Source organism: Heterodontus francisci, chromosome 31 (assembly GCF_036365525.1).
Source record: "Heterodontus francisci isolate sHetFra1 chromosome 31, sHetFra1.hap1, whole genome shotgun sequence".
NCBI lineage: Eukaryota > Metazoa > Chordata > Chondrichthyes > Heterodontiformes > Heterodontidae > Heterodontus > Heterodontus francisci.
In genome coordinates, this window is record NC_090401.1 from 49,907,237 (window position 1) to 49,931,567 (window position 24,331).

General features: G+C 41.9%; 2 protein-coding genes across 3 annotated transcripts in view; one reads left to right on the top strand and one right to left on the bottom strand.

Annotated features, from left to right (window-relative positions):
- The window catches only part of LOC137347245 (uncharacterized), a 33,490-nt gene extending 32,059 nt beyond the window's left edge, over positions 1-1,431 (bottom strand). Inside the window, exon 1 of the mRNA XM_068011538.1 lies at positions 868-1,431. Coding sequence (XP_067867639.1) covers positions 868-1,131 — 264 coding nt within the window. The 5' untranslated portion in view covers positions 1,132-1,431. The remainder of the gene's footprint in view (positions 1-867) is intronic.
- A 1,138-nt stretch (positions 1,432-2,569) lies between these two features.
- Positions 2,570-24,331, top strand: part of nkain1 (sodium/potassium transporting ATPase interacting 1) — a 507,954-nt gene continuing 486,192 nt past the window's right edge. For both annotated transcript variants that reach the window (XM_068011547.1, XM_068011548.1), the window contains exon 1: positions 2,570-3,109. In XM_068011547.1, the coding sequence (XP_067867648.1) occupies positions 3,056-3,109 (54 nt within the window). In that variant the 5' untranslated portion in view covers positions 2,570-3,055. The remainder of the gene's footprint in view (positions 3,110-24,331) is intronic.

The window sequence follows — 24,331 nt, forward strand, 5'->3', positions numbered from 1 at the left end:
TAAAGCAGCCCACTTTGAACTTGACCACAACTCAATAACAGACTCGATGCAAATCTGGCCTTAATGTTCCATTGTTACTTCATCAAGCTCCACCAAATTCAATTCTCTTTGTTGACCAGTCTCCTTGGCTACTTATTGCTCACCTCATACCCAGCGCTGTTCACTTGGATGATTGGACATGGCCGAACTAATTTGCAGGTTTGGAATTGCAAATTAACTGCAAGAGCCAAATCATCATTTTAAGTAACTATGTTTATTGGCTTTAGAGTTGGAACAGTTAATAAAGACTTTATTGTAGATATTTTTCAGGTTCCAATGATTTCCTGTATGTAGAATTTTGCTTAATTGCAATACTATAAAGAATTAAATCATTGTAGTTCCACCCAAGACATCTCGATGAAGAAGCTACAACTGCAACACTTCTTTGGATACTAAAAAATCTTATTCTTCAATTTGCCCACTTGGCAAAAGAAAGATGAGGCAATGATAATGGCTGATGCTTTTTGCTTGTGATGTCAACTGGATGTGGGCCAGGTGAGACCATCTGCTTGACCCAGCTATTCAACTGGATACTGAAGATCCTATTGCACCCACTTGAAGAGAAGGCAGTTATCTTGGTGTCCTGGGCCAACATTTCTCCCACTGTTAACAACGAACTAATTGCTCATTGACCTTTGTGGGATCTTGCTTTGCAAAATGGTGGCTGCAGTTCGAAATAATTATTTGCATGTGAAAGACTTTTACCAAACCTGAAAGTGCTAGATCAATGCAAATCTTCGTAACTCAGTAATAACTATTTTTAGATTTTTTTTTAAGAAGAAAAATCTAATTTATTAACCCCACAAAAATGTCAACCTCAGTACTTACTTCAATCTGAAATTCAAATGCTTGTTTTGCAGGAAGCAGTGCAGTAAAAGGATGATGGATCTTGAATTCAGGTGGGCTTATCCATAGATCCATACTGTTGGAGTCCTTGGGCGCTGCCCAGTTTCCAACGGGCTGGTAGAGTGAACCCAGTAAACACTTGGGGACAACATTGTCTGCAGACTCACTGATGAACAAGTCGTGATAGAGGGCGTTCAGCGAGAAGGTGGCAGTTACCAGAAATAAGACTCCACACCAGAAAGACATTTGGGATCAGTGACTTTTGATCACACTCGTGCTAGACGGCGGCCCATGTTTCGTTTCCCTCTTTTCTGAGTTTTGTAAACCGTTTGATTCTGAGAGAAGGCCACTTTCTAGAGTCACAAAAATATAATTCTGGAATGCTGGAACAAAGGCAAAGAACTTCCTGTGGCACTTTCTGAAATCAGCTGATTCTGAGGATTCCTCAGCGACGTCAGCAGGCATACACGTTTCTTTTTCCACCGGTATTTTTGTGAATAAATAAATCACCCTCATTCTGCGCGTAAAGTGATGACCTTTGGCTGTTTCTTATTTTCTAGATTCCTTCACTACCGCGGACAAAACAGTCACGTTGTCTGTAGCAAAGTCAGCCATTGAAAGGCTTTTAGGAGTTTGCAGTCAGTCAGCGTTGCCAACATGATAGATTTATAATCAACTCAGAAATATCATCAGGCATTTGTACAACCTACAGATTCACAAATGGAGATCAGGCGATTTAAAAATCATCTGAGACAATTGAAATGAGTCAATGACTGCAGAATGTTGTGGTCTCTGTTTTATTTTCGCGGTAGCCCAACTACTGGGAGCATCCTGTTTAAAAGGAAATGTCAATAAACTAAGGAGGACCTCAGGCTTTATCGACAGTTCCTGGTGTAAAAAAGATCTCGGTCTTTACTTAACTGGAATTACACAGCGAAGGATGCAAATGTATTTTTTAAAAATGAAGAGGATGGATAAACTGTATCTCTAACAGAAATGTCTTTAGACTTGTAATGACACTCCTTAGACTGAAGTTCATTGTCGCTTTTCCCCTGAGATGTTTTAAAAGCCCCAATTCGCACTGGAAGTTGAAATTGGAAAATGCTCACTAGAGGTCAGCAGTTACTGCACCGGGAAATCGCTCCGAATCCAAACTGGACGCGAGAGGAACGATCAACAAAATCTTTCCAATTGTAATTTAGATATGTATAATAATGAGTCTTAACATAGAATGAATGACAAGATCGCGGGGCAAATTTGTTCAGAAGGGCACAGGAACCAAAATGAGGAGGGAAAAAAAGCCTAAAGGGAAGGCAGATAAAGATTGACAAAGATGGAAATGCATCAGACTGCATTTTTAACGAGGAACAATAATCAGGGCCATTCCCGTAACAAGAATGTACATGAAATCAAAATATTGGGAGTCAAGGGGAAAAAACGCAACAAAAATTAGATGTCATGAGTTGGGCATAAAGATAAGACTATAAATGGGCATTTACAAATAAATGTGAGTGATTGGGGGAATGGAATAGAGCAGCAGATCTGATGGGGGGTGGGGCAGTTCAGAACAACCCCCCCCCATCATGAATGAAATAAATCGCGGTTATACTCCCACCACAGCCAGAGCCACGTGGTTTGATCTTTTGACTGCAGAGCCCTTATTATCTGTGTTTGAACAGAGCGGCGGCCAGTTAAAGAGAGAAAATCCAACACCCTCATCACCCCGTGTATTCTCACCTCTATCCTGGTGGAGGGAGGCAATGGACATGTTCAGTTTCAGCAACATCACTGTTTAGATCTTGTGTATCCCGGAAATCTACGGATACGCTGCCCGAGAGAGAGAGAAAGAAAGGAAGGAAGGAATGGATAGCAACATCTGAACGCTTTCTTTTGGTATCCGTAGGTGTGGCAGACTGTGGGGAATGACCTGCTCTCTGCTCGCCAGTGGACTATGAAAAGGAAATGAGGAGTGAGGTTGTAAGGGACCCAGTCAGGTCTGCCTAGGGTCCTCAACCTCATTCACCGTGCTCTTGTGTGAATGGTAAACGGAGTATGCTGACCAGAAGCAGGAGTGTTGGGCGTGAGTAAGTGTGAAATAAACCCTCAGCTGTTTCAGTAGAAACCATTTCAGGTTCATCTTTCCTGCTGAAACTGACCAGAGGCTGGAACCATGGGGAGATGCAATGGGCGATGCACCTTAATCGTACTCTGCAGTTTACAACTGGTAAGTTAAGGGATTTCCTCTTTTTTTTTTACTTTCTATTTTTGTACAAAGTGGAGGTGTGGTGTTTTGAGATTAAATGCGGCCGTGGATCCTGTATTGCCCCTTTGGGAGGAATACATTTATACCCCTGGACTTCTAGCTCTCAACGGATACTTTATATCTGTGTGTGTTGAGGTTTCATTAGCCTAGGCTCGCTCTCTCTTCAATGACCTGGATTATTTCCTTTTAAAATCTTATTTTAAATAGTGAACAATAGCGATGAGATCTTTGATTTTAGTTTTCGTATCACGAGCCAGTGTATCTGTTCTCCCCCGGCCGGTACTTTTCAATTCCTGATTCTCAGTAACGAACCTGGTTCAGTCTGTCAGTGTTCAAGAGGCACGGCGCTGAAAGGTTAAGCTTGAATGATTTCAGACATTTAAATTCATTGTAGATGTGTAAGCGCTGCTAACGATACGAGTTGAGTTGCTTTTTCATGCTGCTGGAGTTAGTTGTCTTAGACCAGCTGTCTGGGTTTGCTGCGGGATTAGTCAGGTTACATTTAATGGAGGAGTATATAAATGTTTCCGAAGCGAGGGGTTAAGTCTGTGTTCCTATCAGTTATATACTGTGTGTTTCATTGCAAGGAGAGTGGTATTAATTCAATCTGGCCCTGCCATTCATGTTCAGCTCGTGTGACTATTTCATGCTGTTGGATGTTTAAATGTGTGTTGTAACAGATTTTAATGCTGAAGAAACTGACCAGAAACGTGGAACCAGAAATAGCAGTGTTGGGAAAGGAAAAATATATTCAATTATTACTCATAATGTGAACATGGTTTTTAACACGAGTCAAAATGTAGCCCGGAATGGTTACAAGTTGCAAGACTGCACTTTTATTACATGCTAGAGGTTTCACTAACTGCAATGTAAAGGGGCAAATATTTCATCAGTGGAACTAAAAATCGCCAGGGCGTGTATCAAATATACACCCGCGCGGCGCACTAATCGCTAATTGTTAGTTTGATATATTGATACCCCTAGCCCACTGGTTAAGGTTGAATTACCACAGGTTATCTATGTCAAGAGACAATAGATTTATTGGTTTCATCATGAAAGAATATGACTCCAATCAGGTAATAGGCTGGAATGGAAACTTTTGTGTAAGGTGTGTAACAATTTTGGCACGCCCTGCTGGATATTATTGTCACATTCTTGTGAAAATAGATTGACTTTTTTCCAAGGTAAATTTGAATGTGACCAAGCAGGGACTACTTGGAGTCATTTCTGAATCTTTTATTCGCAGTTGAACAATTTGTAGGCAGCCCAAGTCAGTGTGTGCCAGTGTGTTGTGTAACGCTGCACAATCTGGATGCACAGACAAAGGAACATTTTAGGCGAAGTGATGTTTGTGTAAAAATGTCTGAGAAAAACATCACAACCGTTTTGTGTAGATGTCACCATAATCCACAACTATTGTGTGAGCTGGAGGTTGTCACACTGTGTAGTCTTGTTTGGCAAGTCCAATTGGTGGTTTCTATATGCCGTTGGCAAATGAACTATCTTTGCCTTCCAAAAAGGCATTGTGTACACAACACTTTGAAGTGTTTTGGTGTAAAAATGTAAGTTTAAATGCAATTGTTTAAGTAGAGCAAAAAAGCTTTCAATTGTCTCCTTTTACTCATTCATAGTCAGATTCAGAACAGAATTAGGCCATTCAGCCCCTTGAGCCTGTTTTGCCATTTAACTAAATTTATTATTGATCTGCACCTCATCTCAATTTTCACGTCTTTGCTCCATGTTCTTATTACCCTGACCTTACAAAAGGTAAAGGAATTAAGAGATAAGGAGCAAATCAGTTCAGAACTAAATCAATCAGAAAAGAGAAAAAAATGGAAATTGGAACTCTGGAATTTAAAAAAAAGTAAATATTGGAAATACAAAGGTAAGTTCCACTGAGACTGAAGATCAAAACCCAGCTGATGCGCTAATCTATCTTTCTCAGGTAGAGAAATTAATCACTTGACAAGGAGTGCTTGACTTCAAGTTTTGTAAAAGAGGGGGACAAAGTTTAAAATTTATATAGCGCATCACAGGTTCATGTGGCTCAAAAAATCAGCCCAACTGGATGAAGGGTATTGGGTAACTGCATCCAAAGGTAAGGAATCAAATCAAGGCACTCTCAGGCTCCACACCTTTGTCATTATCCTTGCTGACCTTCCCCCACCCGTTTGTCGATTCCACTGCCTTCGCCAAACCTCATTCATGCATTGTTGCTGACCTTCACAGGCTCCCATCATATTCAATTTAAAATCCTTGGCCTTGTCTATGAATCGTTTCATCGCCTTGCCCAACCCTACCTTTGCAAGGTACTACAGCCCTGGATCCTCTCCTGCAAGTACTGCTCTTCCTCTTCACACAAAGGGTTGTGAAAATATGGAACTCTCTACCCCCAAAAAGGTGTTCAGGCTGGGGGTAGGGGGTGGTGGTCAATGGAAAATTTCAAAACAGAGATTGTTTTTTTTGTTAAGCATGGGTGAGGCAATATAAACTTATTGGAGCAGTACTATAGCGTGTGCAGGAACATAGGAACCTGGGGGTGCAGGACATATTGAGAGAGTGGTTAGTAAAGTAATTGGGATCTTGGGCTTCATAAATAGAGGCATTGAGTACAAAAGCAGGGAAGGTATGCATAACCTTTATAAAGCTCTGATTAAGCCCCAACTTGAATATTGCATCCAGTTCTGGTCACCACACTTTAGGAAAGATTTGACGGTCCTTGAAAGGGTGCAGAAGAGATTTACCAGAATGGTTCCAGGGATGGGGGATTTTATTTACACGGTTAGGTTGGAAAATCTGGGGTTGTTCTCTCTGGAGCAAAGGAGATTAAGGGGAGATTTGATAGAAGTGTACAAGATTATGACAGGTTTAGATAAGCTAGACAATGTAAAACTGTTCCCATTAATTGATGGTACAAAGACTAGGGGACACTAATTGAAGGTTTTGGGCAAGAGGGGAGTGTGAGGAAGAACTTTTTTATGCAACAAGTGGTAATGACCTGGAATTCTCCCATGAGGATGGTGGAAGCAGAAGTGACAATTAATGATTTGAAAAGGAAATTGGTTGGCCACTTGAAGGAAATAAACTTGCAGGGCTACCGAGATTGAGCGGGGCAGTGGGACTGATGGGATTGCTCTGCAGAGAGCTGGCATGGACTCAATGGACAGAATGGCCTCCTTCTATGCCATAAATGACTCTGACTCTAAGGGTATTGAGGGTTACGAACCAAGGTGGGTAAATGGAGTTAAGATGCAGATCACTCATTTAACTGATAGAACAGGCTCAAGGGGCTGAATGGCTGCCTCCTGTTCATCCCTTCCCTTCATTCCACCATTGTTGGTTAGAGTCTTCAGTCACACTCATCTACTGTCTGGAAATTGAAGTAGTTGTTTGTGCAGCAAGATACATTCACATTGCAGTAGAGCTTCCTAATGCTTGGTTCCTGAATAGAATGTTCCCCCCTCGATGGCTCATGCTGATAACCCCCACTGATGTGTTTTCTGCATTAAGCCATACTGGCCTATTCTTATCTATTGAGCAAAGGGAGCCTGAATTAATCAACATTGAAGTGTTTGAGAATATTATAACCATGGAATGTCAACACTGAATGTTGTATTACTGAGGGAAGGGAAGGACTGATGTGGTTTCACAATTAGATTCTTCATTAAGTACAGTTTTCAAATGGTGGTTTTGCTGAATTGTTTACATTATGTATAAAATCATATAACATTTATTTTTAAAAGTAATTTGCCTAATGAGTACACCATTAATTTGCACAGTGCCCGTAGCAATTCTGTGCAAATGTAGAAGATCTATTTGAAGTCTACAACTTGATTCTTAAATTATCAACTGTTAAATATAATTGGGAATTGTCTGAGCCCAGAGTCATCCCAATGGGAGAAGACATACATGGGAATGGGGCAAAGGTCAGCAAACCCTTCCTCCCAATTTATTGTATTCCAGTGCCTGTCATCTTTGTTTCATAATAAGGTTTTTCTCACTGTTAGGTAGAACCCACAAATACAATATTACCAGTTTTTCCCCTATGATCAGTTTGGCTCTTCTGTCTGGCTCAGAAGGTCTTGGATCCAAGGCTCACTCTAGAACCTGAGCATGTAATCTAGACTAATAGTTCAGTGCTGTATTGTTGGAGAGGCCATCTTTTAGATGTGGCATTTTAAACCTATTTAGGTGAACATAAAAAAAATCACATGGCACTTTTGTTTAGGAAGAAAATCATGGAGTTCATCCCTCAACCAGTATCACCAAAATGGACTAACTACTCGTTCATCTTATTGCTGTTTTGTGGGATTTTGCTGTGTGCAAATTAACAAGTGACTGCACTTCAGTAATTGATCAGCCACAAAGTGCAATGGGACATCACGAGTCTGCGAAAGGCACTATATAAATGAAAGTATGCGCATTTATACTGGAACCCTTGAAAATGTAGGACTTCCTTGACGACAGAGCCATTTTCAGTAGAAAAATCAATAAGAATGATGTACCGAATAATATAATCCTGTATTTTGTCTTTTGCCTTCTGCACTAGGACTCTTTGTGCCTTCAGCAAAATTAATTGATAAGACTTTGATTTTGGTTTCTTGAGAGGCAAAGAATTTGACACTTGCAGCTATTGGTATTCAGGGTATCCAAATGTAACAGTCATTTAAAGCAGTATCCTCATACTTAGTACATCAAATATTTCTGACGTAAAATATAATTAATCTTGTCATTTCTTTAGAGATTTAAACTGATGGGTCCAATTAAGAATGCTTAACTTACAGTATTTCTGAATACATTTGTTATAATTCCTTTGATTGTACTCGCTTGCAATCAACATGGGTAGGACAACATTTAGGGTGGGGACGTTCTGTTTACTGTAGTGGTTTTGCTTCACATATCTCCAAATGCTTCCTTCCCCGATGATGCAGGTCAGGGGAAGGGTATGTCAAAAATAAGAGCACGCCATTGGGATTACAGTAGATTATTCTGATCTGGAACAAATGCGATTGCCAGCCTCCTTCTATTCCAGTTTCTATTGGCCCCTAAATTCAACTTTGGAAATGTAAAACGTGTGTGGTAGTGCATTGGCTGCTCATTATACTCAAAATGTGACTTCCCTTTCTAGTGGCTGATCCACTACAGCCCGTTTTGTGTCTGGGCTGAACGTGAACTTCACCCTCTGACTCTGTAGTGAGGCCATTGGTTGAAAGGTCACAGACCTGAAATGTTAACTTTGCTTCTCTCTCCACAGATGTTGCCAGACCTGCTGAGTATTTCCAGCACTTTTTGTTTTTGTTTCAGATTTCCAGCATCTGCAGTATTTTGCTTTTGTATTATTGAAATGGAGTAGGTTGGCCTGTCGTAACTGAACAGTTTTAAAATAGCAGAATGCATGTTGAGTCTGAAGATGAATTTTTGGGAGGGGCAACTATTTTAGTGCAGCAAAGAAGTGATGGTACATTGATAGGGGGTAGACTAATTAAATGTTTACTTTAAGAAGTATGAGGTGATGCATTTGGGGAGGTCACACAAGGCAAAGGAATAACAGTAAATGGAAGGGAAGTTATGTTGAGCTATATCAAACACTAATTAGGCGAGAACTTGAGTACTGTGTGCAGTTCTGGTCACCTCGTTACAGAAAGGATGTAATTGCACTAGAAAGGGACAGAGGAGATTTACGAGGATGTTGCCAGGACAGGAAAATTGCAGCTATGAGGAAAGATTGGATAGGCGCGTGCTGTTTTCCTTGGAACAGGGGAGGCTGAGGAGAGATTTGATTGAGGTGTACAAGATGGTGAGGGGCCTGGATAGAGTAGATGAGAAAGACCTATTTCCCTTAGCAGAGGGATCAGTGACTAGGGGCATAGATTTAAAGTGATTGGTAGACAGATTAGAGGGGAGATGAGGAAAATTCTTTTTTCACTGAGCGTGGTAGGGGTCCTGGAAATCACTGCCTGAAAGGGTAGTTGAGGCAGAAACCCTCAACTCATTTAAAAGGTGTCTGAATATGCACCTGAAGTCCTGTAACCTCCAGGGAAAAGGACCAAGTGCTGGAAAATGGGATTAGGATGGGTGGCTCATTTTTTGGCCAGCGCAGACATGATGGGCCGAGTGGCCTCCTTCTGTGCCATAAATGTTTTATATTTTCTAAATATCTAAAAAGGAGGAGTGTACAGAGATGTGGGGAGGGGGCGGAGGAGTGGCAGAACGTGAGGTGCTCCTTAGGAGAACCAGCACGGACATGATGGGTCAAATGGTCACTTTCTGTGCTGTAATGACATGATTATATTCCTGACAGTAAATTTTCAAAGAGGGAACTTTTTTTTCAAACTGAAACAAATAAATGATTGTGTAGTAGCCAACTTGATCACACGGCTGAAATCTTTCAGTGCTTGGAGATCCAGACAGACTCCACTCACAGGACCAATTATTTTCTGTGAGGTCCCTGACCTGTGAAACCTCTGCCACACACTTTCAGTGTTGAAGCACTCTGTTCAAAGGCTGCCAGGAGTTAGCTCCTGACTCTTTGTCTTCAGCTTATATTTCAATGCCATTGTTGATAATCTGCAGAAAATCTGGCCTCCAAGAGCTGTTATGATTGTGGAGTGGGATGGTGAATCTCTTCAGTTTTGCAATTGACACTGCTGAAAAATTAAACAACAAAAATATAGCTATCGGTTCTTCAATGCTATGTTAAAATAAATGGTATCTTGGTGTTTATGGGGTGACGATGCTGTCCACATTTCAGACAGCAGACCCTTCTCTGCTTGTGTTACTGAAGACAGGTTTACATTCAGACACTGCCATGGCAATACTTCATAATGTCAGATTTTCCCATTAAACTGAAAGGACAATATTGATTACTGTATATAAACACACTTCTCATTATCTGCATATCACATAAAATAATGAAGATATAAAACAATACAGATAGAAGACCCAACCACATTGTATCACAGATGTTAAAGTCAACTCCATGATTACACAACTTGGGTAATTCAACTTCTATTCATCCCACCTCAGGCAATCATGTCATGCCTAAAATCAGGTTGAATACAATTTCTAGAAACAGGAGGGCAATGGACACTAAAACAAGGCTGTTTCTTTTCAATAAATGAATTCCACTACTTCTCAAAATCCCTTCTCCCTCCAGAAATTCATCCAATTGTCTCTTCAATGCATTTACACTGTCTGCTTCAATGGCCGCCTTTGTTAACTTGATTCACACCCTTGCTACCCTTTGGGTGGAAAGTTGTGTTTAACTTTCCCTTTCATTTCTAAATTTCTCCTTTAGCTTGTATCTCTCGTATTTAAACCTGCTCACCACTGCAAACAATATACCTAGATCAATTTTGTAACTGCACTTTTTGCAAACTTCAATTACATCACCTTGAAAGTCTCTCTGTCTGAGTGCTGTACTACTTTGATTTTGTCCACGTCCATGACTGATCGTGTAGAGTTATTACATCGTTGGCAAATCGCTGATTCCTGGATGAAAGATTTCTGCTAATTCCACTCCAATTTAGTCAGAACAAAATCTTTCACCCTTCAAGTCAGGTCTGACCAATGTGTTCAAACTGCTTGATTGAATTCTTGTTCATTTTCTTGATCTTTTATTACTCTATATATTTTTTTAAAAATGCACTAAATTGCCACTTAATACTTTGTTGTAAAGTTCAAATGTTTTGCTTTTTACTCCATTCGCTCTTGAGCTGAATTGATAGCAGTCGACAGCCTGGGTTTATATACCAAGAAAGGCAATTTGCTTTGCCGAATTGAATACACATCAAACAAAGTAGATACCTCAATCCATTAAGAGGGCAGGACAGAAAGCCACCTAGTCTTTTTTCCCCCCGATTGCAATTAAAACTGCCATCAATAAGTAGGGCCAAGAGAGGAGCAAAGTCTTGAGGCCCTTTTTAGTAGTCTCTTGAGTGTGATATTAGCATAGTCCCTGTGGACCTCCAGGCATTTCAAATACTACAGTTGCTGGTAAAACAAAATTACTGTTTTGATAAAATAGCAGTATATTTTGGCTTGCAGCTGTCTCCCTGTCAGTATACAATTCCTGAGAAGGGTTTTCTTTCCATTTCCTTCAATAGTAAGGAGAAAAACAAACACTCCTCCTGAATCTCCTGTGATGTTGCTCATGGGGGGGTCAAAGGAGAAGGTAGTAATAAGTAAAAGGCGTCAATGTTAATGGCCTCTTTACTCCTCTCACCCCCCCACTTTTTTATAAGACCCTTTTTGACCACGCTTTTGGTTACCTGCCCTACATGATCATGTGGTTCGGTGTCAAATTTTGTTTGAACAATCCTGTGAAGCATCTTGGGACATTTCACCATGTTAAAGGTGCTATGTAAATTCAAGTTGATCAATTTTTTTTGTGCTTTGGACACTGTTCAGTGGGCTTCTTTCCTAACGTTCCCTCCCTCCTTATTCATGAAAACTGTCAAAAGGCAATTTTCATAAGTAGCCCCAAACTTCCTATGAAATTTCATCTTGCGCATGAAGTAACTGAGGTAGCAGATCCTTGGATTAAAAACCTATCCTTATAAAGCTGAGTTATACCCCAAAAATTAATGTGGTTACCCACTGTACATTGAGCTTTTTTTTCCCAAACCAGCACCAAGACGTAGCTTGGCTGGTGGTAAGGGCCCTCCTCATCGGATCCTTCTTGCAGCCCCAGAGTGTCTCCCCCTCCGTGCACTTCCTTGAGGCAGCTGCAGTGGGGAAGAGACCATCGCCCACCTCTTTCTGGAATGTGCCTTTCCGTAGCTGGTCCGGAATGAGACGCAGTGGTTTCTGTCGAGGTTCATCCCAAGCAGCTCTGTAAAGCAGGACTCCGTGCTCTACGGGCTGTTCCCAGGGACGCACACAAAGATAAGCGTCAACTGTTGTTGGAGGACCATCAACTTAGTGAAAGACGCACTTTGGTCTGCCTGAAACTTGCTGGTCTTCCAGTGCAAAGAGCTGTCAACAAGAGTGTTGCAGGCTGGCATATTCCAAGGTGCAGGACTACGCACTAAAGCTTTGGGCAGCCACTCCAAAGGCTCAATGAGGAAAGGCCACTGTGTAAGACGCTCCTGCCATAGTATACAGAGGGGCTGGAAATTGTGTAAAACCCCTCTGGCTGTATGTACGAGAGAATGTTTGACGTGAATAAGAACATAAGAAATAGGAGCAGGAATAGACCATTCAGTCCCTTGAGCCTGCTCTGCTATTCAATAAGATCATGGCTGATCTGATTGTAGCCTTAACTCCACTTTCCTGCCTGCACCCCATAATCTTTGTGTTATGGTCAAGTGAGGAGGGGTCGAAGGACTTCCCTCTTTTCCCTCTCCTTGTTTGACCACAACAAAGTTTAATTCTTTTTTAAAGTGGATTTACTGGCCAAATCAGTAGGATTGGTTCTTATTATGATCATAGCAAGTCAGTAATCAATCGGACAGGTTTTCTTGAGTTAGCAAAGAAAGAAGTTAATTTTATTTATACTTAAACCGAACTAATAAAATAATAAACAAGGTACAACTTTCACTCTCTCACACTAGAGGTTTACACATACACAAATAGGTTAGAGTGGGGAAAGGTAGATTGGTTGAATTGGAGTCCATTTTTAAAAAAGTATACAGTCTGTGGAGGTTGGTGATTCAGCTGGCTTCTAGCTGAATTCGATGGTCCTGAAGCTTTTAGTTTGAAAACCCAGATGACTGGTTCGGTGAGTCTTTTGGAGATAGTGATGCGGATGATTTCCTCCAACAGGTTTTATGTTTGTAGCTGGTGTATGCAAAAGTGGTTAGTCAACAGGCAGGATTTGACAGCTTTCAAGCTGGAATAGACAGGGAGAGAGAGAGAGAGGGACCTACACTTAGGGTCTGCACGTTTCAGAGGCCAGTTGCTTCTCCTTTGCTGCAGAGAAAACACCAGCTTACAACCACAGATGGGGGTGGGGCTTGTCACATGACACTCACTGATTCAAACATAGCAGTTAGTACTATTTCCTTTTGCTAAAAAAGAATAAACAGTTCCCTTAAACTTCCTGGATCTTGGTTCTTGCTGGGATATGAGCAGACATTCGTCTCCCTCCTCACAAGCCTTGCAATGTAGGATCCAGTGTTGCAAATTAGGTGACCATTTTAAACTGAAAGGATGGCTTTGCTGGCAGCTTGTCTTTTAAAAATACCTTTTTAAAACAAAATACAAATTTTGATCTCCAGCCAGTGGACCAAAGAAAATTATCCTTCAACAAAACACATTGGCATAACACTTGACTCCCTTGTAGATCAAATGTACATTGGAAATATAACCTGTGAAGTACCTCATGTACTGTATTGAAAGAAACTGATCTGTATTGCACTTCACGTAATGTCAAATTTGAATTGTCATGTAATGTAATTTTACAAAGTTTATGAATAAAGTATATTTTTGGGAAAAAAAAGTCGAGCTATCTAGAAAGTGGAGGAACAGAATGCTGACTGCACATTTTATGGTAAAGTAAAAATTCTCTTTTTATTCCAAAATGTAACTTTTATACCTAAGCCAGCTCACTTAGTGAACTAAGAGTGATGCAGTTTGGAACTGAGCAGTTTCAGCACTACCCTGCTGGCCCACAGAAGAAATTAATTTTTTTTTAGACTTTCTTTCTGAGCCTCTACTGGCCTTTAATTCAGCACCTGGTAGGGAAGCCGCCACTGATTCCTCACTCAGGCCTTGGGCTGCAAAAGCAGACTAGGCCCTAATGACATCAGTGGAACTTGATCCGCATTTACATAGCAGACCCTGCCGGCTTGGCATGGGGGTTTAAGCTGCCTGTAATTTAAAACTGTAGTCGCAGATTGGGGCAGGAGAGGACTGGGTGAGTCCCCATGCCTATATTAGCTGTCAATCCCTCCAAAACCAGGAGTGGAAATTTCAAATGAAAACTAATGTAATACCCCTCACAACCGGGAAAGAGCAGAATTCTTGGATTGCTATGTTTACTGATTTTTTTTTTCGCTTTGCTAAACAAACAGTATAACAAGGATATCGTGAATTTTGTTGCCTTGAATTAGAAACACACTTGTCTTTTTTAAATGGAGTGAATGAATTTATGTCAATACCTGGGTTGAATATGGAGTTGTCCAGCAGTTGACTACAATTAAGTAACAATTGAAAATAAAGCACCAAGTTTCCCTTTTGTAGGAGGGGCAAAGATATTTGGTTGAGAAATGCCTTCAATTCAGATTTATGTTGTTCATTTTTTAATTCTTGGTTGCATAACGTAACAGTTACAGAAGTGTTGAATGCTTCATCTATTCCATGGAAGTTAGTAAACAAAAAAGTGAGTAAAGACTGCAGACCCATCAATGTTTATCCCATCAACAAGACTGTGAAACCTCATTAACTGTTTTCCCAGATAATGATCACCTTTTAGAGAGAGTCAAAAAACAAGCGGACAAATGAATTAGTGGTTCCTTTAACTTTAACGCAACTCCTGAGTTAGCTTTAGAATGCTGTGTGCAGCTCGCTGTTAGTTCCAGTGAATGGTGTTTCCCTCATGTCTCCTCTTAGGCAGTCCCTCGGGATCGAGGATGAATCACTTCCACTCCAATTCGATAGGTTCTTAGATGGCTGATTAGTCCAATGCATGATCTGCAAACTCTGCCACATGAGTGGCGGGTGGTGCTCGACACGTCTGGTAGATGAGTCATTTGGAGGTTTGTGCGCTCCCTCTGACGCCTCGACTTCACTCCGCAGGTTCCCAACAAAGTCCCTCGAGGTGTATGATGCCTTCCTCAATGAGCTTTCTTCATCTAGGATGGTCATGAGCCAGGGGCTCCCATGAGTCCCTGGGGATGTCCGATCTCTTCAGGGATGTTTAGTTTAGTTTAGAGATACAGCACTGAAACAGGCCCTTCGGCCCACCGAGTCTGTGCCGACCATCAACCACCCATTTATACTAATCCTACACTAATCCCATATTCCTACCACATCCCCACATGTCCCTATATTTCCCTACCACCTATCTATACTAGGGGCAATTTATAATGGCCAATTAACCTATCAACCTGCAAGTCTTTGGCATGTGGGAGGAAACCGGAGCACCCGGAGGAAACCCACGCAGACACAGGGAGAACTTGCAAACTCCACACAGGCAGTACCCAGAATTGAACCCGGGTCGCTGGAGCTGTGAGGCTGCGGTGCTAACCACTGCGCCACTGTGCCGCCCTGTGCTTTGAGAACATCTCCAAAGTGTTTCCTGGGAGTCTCCTGCTGTGAGCAATTTCTGAGTAGAACAACTGATTCAGGAGTCTGGTGTCAGGCAGGTGAATGACTTGTCTCGCTCAGTGGAGCTGGTTTTGGGTGATTAGTGCCCCGATGCTGGGCAGGTTGGCTTGGGAGTGGATGCTGTTGTTGGGCTGACTTTCTTGCCACTGGATTTGGAGGATCTTGCAGAGGCACCACTAATGGTACTTCTGCAGTGCTTTTGAGGTGCCTGCCTTCAGTTGTCCAAATCTCCGAAGTATATAGGAGTGCAGGGATCACTGCTGCCTGGTAAACAATGATCTTAGGTTAGAGATCCCAATCCTCAAATACTCTCTCTTCCTCAATCAGCCGAAGGCTGAGCTGGCACATTGGAGGCGATGATGAACCTCGTCATCTATGCCTGCCTTCACCGAGGGGAGGCTCCCACGATATGGAAAATAGTCCACATTTTCCAGGATCTCTCCATTGATCCTGATTGATGGGGGAGGGTGGGGGGGTGCGGTGGTGGGTAAGTGTTGTGCTATGGGAGCTGGTTGGAAGAGGACCTTTTGGTTTTCAGTGTTTAGTGAAAGACCCATTTTCTCATATGCTTCGGAGAAGGAATCAACAATGTTCTGGAGCTCCGTTTCAGAGTGAGCACACGCAAGTGTCATCTACATACTGAAGCATGCCAATGGAAGTTGGAGTGATTTTGGTTTTGGATTGAAGGCAGCATAGGTTGAACAGTTTCCCGTATGTTCTGTAGATTATCTGCACACCTGTGGGTAGTTTGCTGGAGGTGAGGTGTAGCATTGCAGTGAGGAAAATGGAGAAGAGGGTTGGTGCGATGATACAGCCTTGCTTAACCCCGATCTTGACTGAGATAGGGTCTGTGGTGGTTCCTTTGGTGAGAATCTCATCTTGCATGTCATCGTGGTACTCCACAGAGGATGGTGACAAACTTCTCACATTTACTTTATCATTCACTGACGGGGACTAAAAATATTCAAGTATAAAAGTGTAACCTGTGGCTCAGTTGATGGCACTCTTATCTCTGAATCAGAAGGTTGTGTGTTTGTATCCCATTCTGTGAATTGAGCACAGTGCAGTACCGAGGGAGTTGCCGTCTTTCAGATAAGATGATAAACCGAGGCCCTGTCTGTCGCCTCAAATGGACGCGAATGTTCCCATGGCTTGTTTTGAAGAACAGTAGGAGAGTTCTCACTGATATCCTGGCAAATATTTATCCCTCCGTCAACATCACAAACATAGATGATTTGGTCATCATCACATTGCTGTCTGTGGGAGCTTGCTGTCTGCAATTTGCTGCAATTCCTACATTACAACAGTGACTACTGTTATGACTGAAGAGGGAGGAGTGCATTGTTAATTCAGTCCCACTTCTCCACAGGTCACAACATATATATAAATTTTCCCACTTACTGATAAGGTCAATCATATACTCTTTTTCCCAGAATAAAACCCACTAACTTCTTTAATGAACAACAAAATTATCAGTGTATTAGAAAACCAGCCTTAACCAGTAATGAAGTGAAACATAAGTACACAGATTGAAATTCTAAAGTTCCCTTTTTAACCTTAGCCCCTCACACTCAAATGCATCGGTTAACTGGAAAAAAATAAAAGGGATTTTTTTTATTCAGAGCTCTGTTACAGACAAGAAAACACTTGGGCTGAATACTTGCTCATTTTTGAAGAAAACAGCAGATGAGATATGTTGTATTCCAAAATTGTTATACAGTCTGGCCTCCAAGTACATGTAGAGGTGTCACTGGGATTTTTTAGAACATCATTCTTTTCAGGCAGCTTTGAGAATTAATTCAGCAGGCTTTTCTTCAAAGACAGGAGATGAGATGAGTTCACACAGTGGACTTCTCTGGGTCTTTTAGAGAGGTGCTGGAAAGCTGAGCTGGGTTGTGGTCTTCTCTCCGTCCTTGGGAATTCTCTTCTGCAGGCTTGACTCACCATAAACATTCAGCAAGAATCTGGCTTCTTCCTCCGTGACGCTGCTTCAGCAGGTGCTAACTTTATCTCATACATACAACCAAAAGATTGAGAGTCTACTGCTGTCTCGGGTGTATGCTGCTGCTCCTCTGCTTGTCCTGTCAAGGGGCCTGCGACTGTCATTTCTCTGCCCACATCTTCCTTAGTTACCAGAGTTTCTATTCTATTTTTAACTTGCCATGTGACAACCAGTAAACATTGTTCCCAAGCTAGTTTTTTCAATGTGCTCTTGATGACCCTTTTGGGTGAAAAAAAAACTGGTCCAAAATTCCTTCAGTTTGACTGTGAATTCCTCAAAATATTTTAACAAAAAACTAGAAGCACATTCATAACACTGCACTTTAAAAGTACTTAATTGGCTGCAAAGGCTTTGGGACTTTGAGGTCGTTAAAGGCGCTATATAAAGGCAATAGTGTTTTCCAAATAATAGCAATACTGCCTCTTTACTGGCAACATGTTTTTCATAACTCTGCCCAAAGCTACAGATATATTGATGTCACTTAAATTGAGATCTTCTGCTGGGCAAAATGCTATTGTTAGTTCAAGCACTTTTCTCAGCTGTTGGGAGCCACAGACAGACATTATTTTTTCGTGTTTCTCGCAAGATCTAAACTAATGCCTGCAGGGCAGTTTAGCAAGAAATCAACTACACTGGTCTTGGACCACCAAGGTGGTTAGTTCTCCTCTATTCCTGCATTTATTTGGTGTTCGATATAACTATGTTTGAACCAGCATCATGGAGTGGTGACTGTACAGTTGTTTTATATTACTTTAGTTTGTCTGACTCTAGTCCAGTCAGGTTACTGAGTGGCAACACCACAGTGGGCAGTGTAGAAGCTCAAGTTATTGTAGTACTTAGACTGTTGCAATATGATTTGATGCCATGAGAAAATGCCTTGCTTATCAGCAGAGCACCTACTGCAGCATAAACACAAACCAATACGTTCACCTAAGCTAATTGGATGAATTCTACTGATGCTCTAATAGAGAGTGGCGCTACCAAGATTGTCAGGAAGACATACCAGCCAAAAGAAGCAAGGTTTGACTCTTGAGCAGAAGCCAAAGTTGGTTGATTTCAGCTGGAGCAGGAGTTTGGTTGCTAATATTGGCCCTTAATGTGCCTGATGTGGAAATATGAGGGAGGAGTGTGGAAGCAGTCGATGTTTCAGCTCCAGATTGCTGTCCAGTGACTTCTTTTGCAGCGTGGGTATTTGTGGACGTAAGGTGAGAGGAGTGGGCTCCTATAGTTACTGTTGAGCCCCATGCTTAAAGAATGGGATTAGTTGGCAAAGTAATGAAAGTCATGGAACTATCTCTGAAAGGCAGCAGTTTCAAGATGGGATGAAGGGGTAAGGGAACGAGGAAAGGCAGGAGAGGAGAGAACAACTTTGTTTTATTTTGTCACATTGAGTACTGCATTCCAAGTTACCAATATTTTGCTATATAGGTTTTGACATGGGTGAGGGGCAGGTAGGGTAGGGGCTTTTGGAGTTTGTAATATGCAGGGCAGGGAGGGAAACATTCCCACCTCTGTTGGCATGGGTCACAGGCCATTTTAATTTTAGCTTAATTTAAATAGTCCAGCTCTGTCTCCTGCCTGAATGTGCTGATGGTGACATCACAGCTAGAAGGTGGAAGGGAAATTTGGACTTTAGCCGGACGTGTCCGGGGCCAATGGAAATGGTTCATGGCAAGGTGAGTTGAGCAGCAGCAGGTATCTAGGCCTGCCGATCGCTGTCAGAAGGTTATGGGTGAAACCTGGGGCAAAGTAGGCCCAAGGTCTCCCTGTTGAACCAAGAAGAGCACAACTAGATCAGAAGGAACCTTTCCAAAATTCTCATGCACTCTCCACTCTTCTGGCATGAATTTTATGCTCAGAGACTGAGGAGGGTTGAGTATTTGTGTTAAAATTGTGTCGGGATCCGAATTACATCATCAGGCCTAGACATTTCAATATTTATCACGTCATTCGCCTGCCTCAACTCCATGCTCCCCAAATTGGGAGGGGGGGGGGGGAAGTCGGAGTGTAGTTAAAATGGCGGGAGGGAACCCATCGAATTCTACATGGCTGTCATTTTAACCCCTGCCTTCACAGCTCACAGTTAAAATGTCAGGAGTGAGAGCTTTTAACTCTACAGTGAAAGAGGCTATGCCTTGATCATACAGGGTCATTGGAGTTATGTGATTTATTCATATCAATGTTAATCTTTAACAATCAAACATTTGGTCATGTCCTTTTTAATATTTGCCAGAGACATGATGTGGTTCAAGCTGACACAGCAAGCAGTTTTGAATCTTCTCCTTCTCACCAGTTAAGATAGAAAGTCTTGGACGTTGAGTTCAGCTACACTGCAGTGATGTGATTTTAGTGGAGGTGATGTGTGAACAATAAACCTTAGGAATTTTACCCTGAAGGTTGGGATATTGAGGGAAGTTGAGCAGCTGGGTCTGAGAAGAACAGCCGATTAGACTCATCAAACCTTTTGAATATGCAAATGACTCACCTGAATTTAGCAGTTTAAAAAATATTTGCTCAAAATGGTTGCTGAATAAAATACTAAAGTGGTGGGGAGGTGAAGTATTTCATTTTTAAGCTGCAGAATGTCTCCAAAACTGTGCAGTCACATCGTCTTGTCTATACAGGAAATGAAAGGCAAATGGATACGCATTCCTAAGGCTGCTTCCTTTTGAAAAGGTTACCTAATCGGTTATCTGGCTAGGCTTGACAGCCCCATGGCCAACAATGTAAAGCCAATTCTATAATGTATATTCAAGACTTTTTGGTTCATCAAAATACAGCCAAATATTTCGCAAATATAAATTGTGGCCGATGCATTCCAATGATCAGGCCTTTGTGTCTTGGGGCAACCTGCAGCCAAGTCTCTTGAGGAGTCACAAATAATTTGCATAGCTTATATTTGGATTCTGCAGCAAACCATCTAAAGAGGTAATAACTTCCATCATCCAGGAATAGCTTTTACATCAGCCTTAGGACCTACAGCCAGACGTTCTTTCCAGATACCAGACAAAATAATTTTATTTCTTAGGCAATTTGTGACTGTCTTCCTCATACCTTTTCTCTGGTGTTCGACTAGAAATTAAACTTGAAATAACTGATGGTAAAGGAATTGGATTGAAGGTGGCTGAATATATAGCAAGATGATGCTGGTATTGTGTCTAAATATGAACTACTGAAGTGGACATCTCTGTTTTTGAGTTCTTTCAGTTACTTAATGGTGGTTGGTTGGGGGAGGGGATGGGAGGGGATGTCTTTTTTTCTGTACTGAATTTGACCTTGGATGTAACAAAAATAAACAGAATGGGCTCTCTAAGCCAATGCTAGTCTATGCATCCTTGCATCTCCTGGAAATACCATTACCCACACCTTTCTCTAGAGCCAGTGTGTTCATTGACATCAGCAACAATTCATTTCCTGTTGGCAGAAAATTTGGTGCACAACCAAATTAATGAGTTATGGCAAAGCTCTATTTTCTTGCTGGTTTCTTCCTGCTATTTATTCACACCATGTTTTTTTTTAAAATGTAGAATATCCATTATGTATGCAAGACCATAAATTTCATGTTTTTAGTAGGATTGGACTCTGGGTGAAATGGACCAGTGGTAATGCAGCCAATTAAGTGATGCACTTTTTAAAAAATTCTTTCAAGAGATGTGGGCGTCACTGGCAAGGCCAACATTTGTTGCCCATCCCTAATTGCCCTTGAACTGAGTGGCTTGCTAGACAAATTCAGAGGACAGTTAAGAGTCAATCACATTGATTCTGGTGTCACATGCAGGCCAGACCAGGTAAGGATGGCAGATTTCCTTCCCTAAAGGCATTAGTAAACCAGATGAATTTTTCTAACAATTAATAGCTTCATAGTACCCTCTACTGAGACTAGCTTTCAATTCTAGATTTTTGTTAATTAGTTGAATTTATTTATTAATTGCTGCTGTGGTGGGATTTGAACCCTTGTCCCCAGGGCATTAGCCTGTGCCTCTAGATTATTAACTCAGTGACATTACCACTATGCCACCACTGCCTCCTGTGGAAAGTTATTTGCAATTCACAACAGGGTACCCTGAGAGAATCTTCAAAGTAACAAGTTTTACTTCCTCTGTTTCCCACCAGTGGGATAGTAAAGAAACACAAGGATACTTCTGCAGAACAAAATTTTTTGAGTTTTAAAAGAGTACTTTTGGTGGGTTATTTGTACATCTTTTTTTAAATCTTTGTATTTACTTGGGTCTAATCTGTGACTCAGTGGGTGGCACTCTTGCCTCCTGAGCCCAAAGGTGTGGGTTCAAGTCCTTCTCCAGAGTCTTGCTTACAAAATCAAGGCTGACCCTGCAATGCAATACTGAGGGAACACCGTACTGTTACTGGTGCTGTCTTTGGATGAAATGTTAAACCAATGCCCTGTTTGGCCTCTTGGATGGATATACAAAAACCCATGGTATTAGTTAAAAGAACAGGTGAGTTCTCTTTTGTCCTGGCCAATATTTATCCCTCAACCAACACCACTAAAAGCACATTATATGGTTTATCTGATGAAAGATCCCCTTCCTAACAGCATTGTGGGTGTACCTACACCCCAAAGACTGCAGCAGTTCAAGAAGGCAGCTCACCACCACCTTCTTGAGGGCAATTAGGGATGGGCAATAAATGTTGGTCTAGCCAGTGATGCCCACATCCCATGAACGAATTTAAAAATAAAAACCTGAAATGTCAACTCTTTGTTTCTATCTCCAGATGCTGCATTTGACCTGCTGAGCATTTCCAACGTTTTCTGTTCTTATTTCTGTTTTCCAGCATCCAGAGTGCTTTGCTTTTATTATCTGGCCATTATCTCATTGTTTGTGGGAGCTTGTGGTGTGCAAATTAGCTGCTGTGTTTCCCTACATTACAACAGTGACTTTACTTCAAAAGTATTTCATTGGTGGTAAAGCACTTTGAGTTGTGAAAGGCACAAATGCAGATCTTTCTTTCTCCTTTGATATTTGATATTTTTACTGTGGGGATAAAAAAGACGAGTTTGCAATATTTAGCTTTTCTGGTAGCACAGTTCTCCACTAACCAATCTGACAGGTGAACAATACAATTTGATTATTTCAATGACAATGCTTATGAGCCAGCCATGCATGTTAAAAAATTATAGAGTAAGGGCTAAGGGAAATTATTTATCTGTCCAGTTTCAATCTAGTGCAGATAGGTTCACTGCATTCTATTAGTTTCAAAATAAGGACATGAAAAATTGCATTTGTAATGGTTTTCAAAAATAGTTTGAATATGTGGAGCATGAGAAATTATGTCTTCTTTATTAGAAATGTTGTGGATCATTTCCTTTCTGGTTTCTGATGGTGGAGGACTACCAGACGTTGAAGAGTTTTACAGAGACACTGCCTTGCCTGGGCAGAGAGAACATTAGTTTCATCCCGATAATGCATTTCTGTTGAATGGCTTCATTGCACTGTTATGTTTTGCATTGGCCAAACACTTTGTTCTAACGCTGGTGACTTTTTTTTTAAAAAGGTGTGTGGGTTTGTGTGGTTAACAATTTTAACGTAGTGTCTCTGGGCTGGATTTTGTGTGGCCCTATGAGGTGGTATCGGGTGGGGATGGGTGGCAAGCGATCTTCCCAGGGGCAGGATAAACCGACAGCCTTCCCGCCCATAAGTGGCCTATTAACGTCCATTTAAGGGCCTTTTCCCACCTCCGCTGGGATCTTTCCAGCAGTGGGGTGGGGGGGGGGGGGGGGGGGGAGAGGGCCTCCACCATGTGGGGAGGTCGCCTTGTAAAACGAGGCGCCCTCCCTGTGGACTTGGAGTGGGTGGGGGGATCCCTCCTCCGTGGGCAATTTGTGACCCACAGAGGGCCTCCACTGGGAACCAGTTTACATCTCTGGGACCCCCCCTCCTCTGGACTGCAAGACCACCCCCCAGCCCTCCTCACTGGGGCCTTTCTGACTGGCCTCGGGTAACCCTGCCTCATCTACCTCTTTTCAGGTGTTTCAGAGCTGGGCTTGGGTCCGAGGCCTCGGCAGTGGCTGCCAATACTGCTGAGCTGCCAGCCCTTTAATTGGCTGGCAGCTCGTGGAGCTGGGATCCTCATCTTTAAAAGGATGGGGATCCCACCTCCTGAAACTTAGATTTTAAAAAGACTGGAGGATCGCTCCCAGGGGAGGTGGGCATGAAAAGCAGAGGTGTTTTCGGCCTTGCACCAGGAGCCACATCTCCAGCACAAAATCCAGCCCTCTGTTTCAGTGTCAGCCCAGCTAAACAGAAGCTTCTCAAGTTATCGGCTACACATCTTTGTAATCGAGTGCACTCATTGAAAAGCTTCAACTGAAGAACCAGCACTGACATTGGCCTGATGGGTTGAATGGCCTTAAACACTAATTTCTGTGAGGTTTTTCTGCATTAAGGGCAATATATAAAGTGCAAATTGTTGTGGGCCATTCCTGGGTTTCTAATCATGAATGCTGCCTGACTCCATGACTGGTTATTGTCTTGCGGGCTGTTTGCTTTGTTTACAGCTACCTGTTCAACTGATGAAGCAGTTACTCCTTGCTTCATTACGTGCTGTCCTCTGTCTGGTTCTTCTAATCCTATTTACTCTCTTTTGCACGAACAGGAAGGTTAATCATTGGGTGTTAGATTCAGTCTTTTGTACCATGGACTCCTATTTCAGAGGAGTTGAATGTGAGGCTGCCTGCACTCATTTCACTCATCACTCTAAACATTCATCTGAAATATGTTCCACACATTTTCTTTTGTCTGGATTGAAACCTGAGCCCCTGAACGGTGAAAGGATATTATCCTAACATCCTGCACAAACCATTTCCTTGCAGTTGGGTGCCAAAACTTTACGCAATTGGTTTCAATGTCTGTTGCTCAGATGTCTTGCAGATTTTTTTTAAAAATTCATTC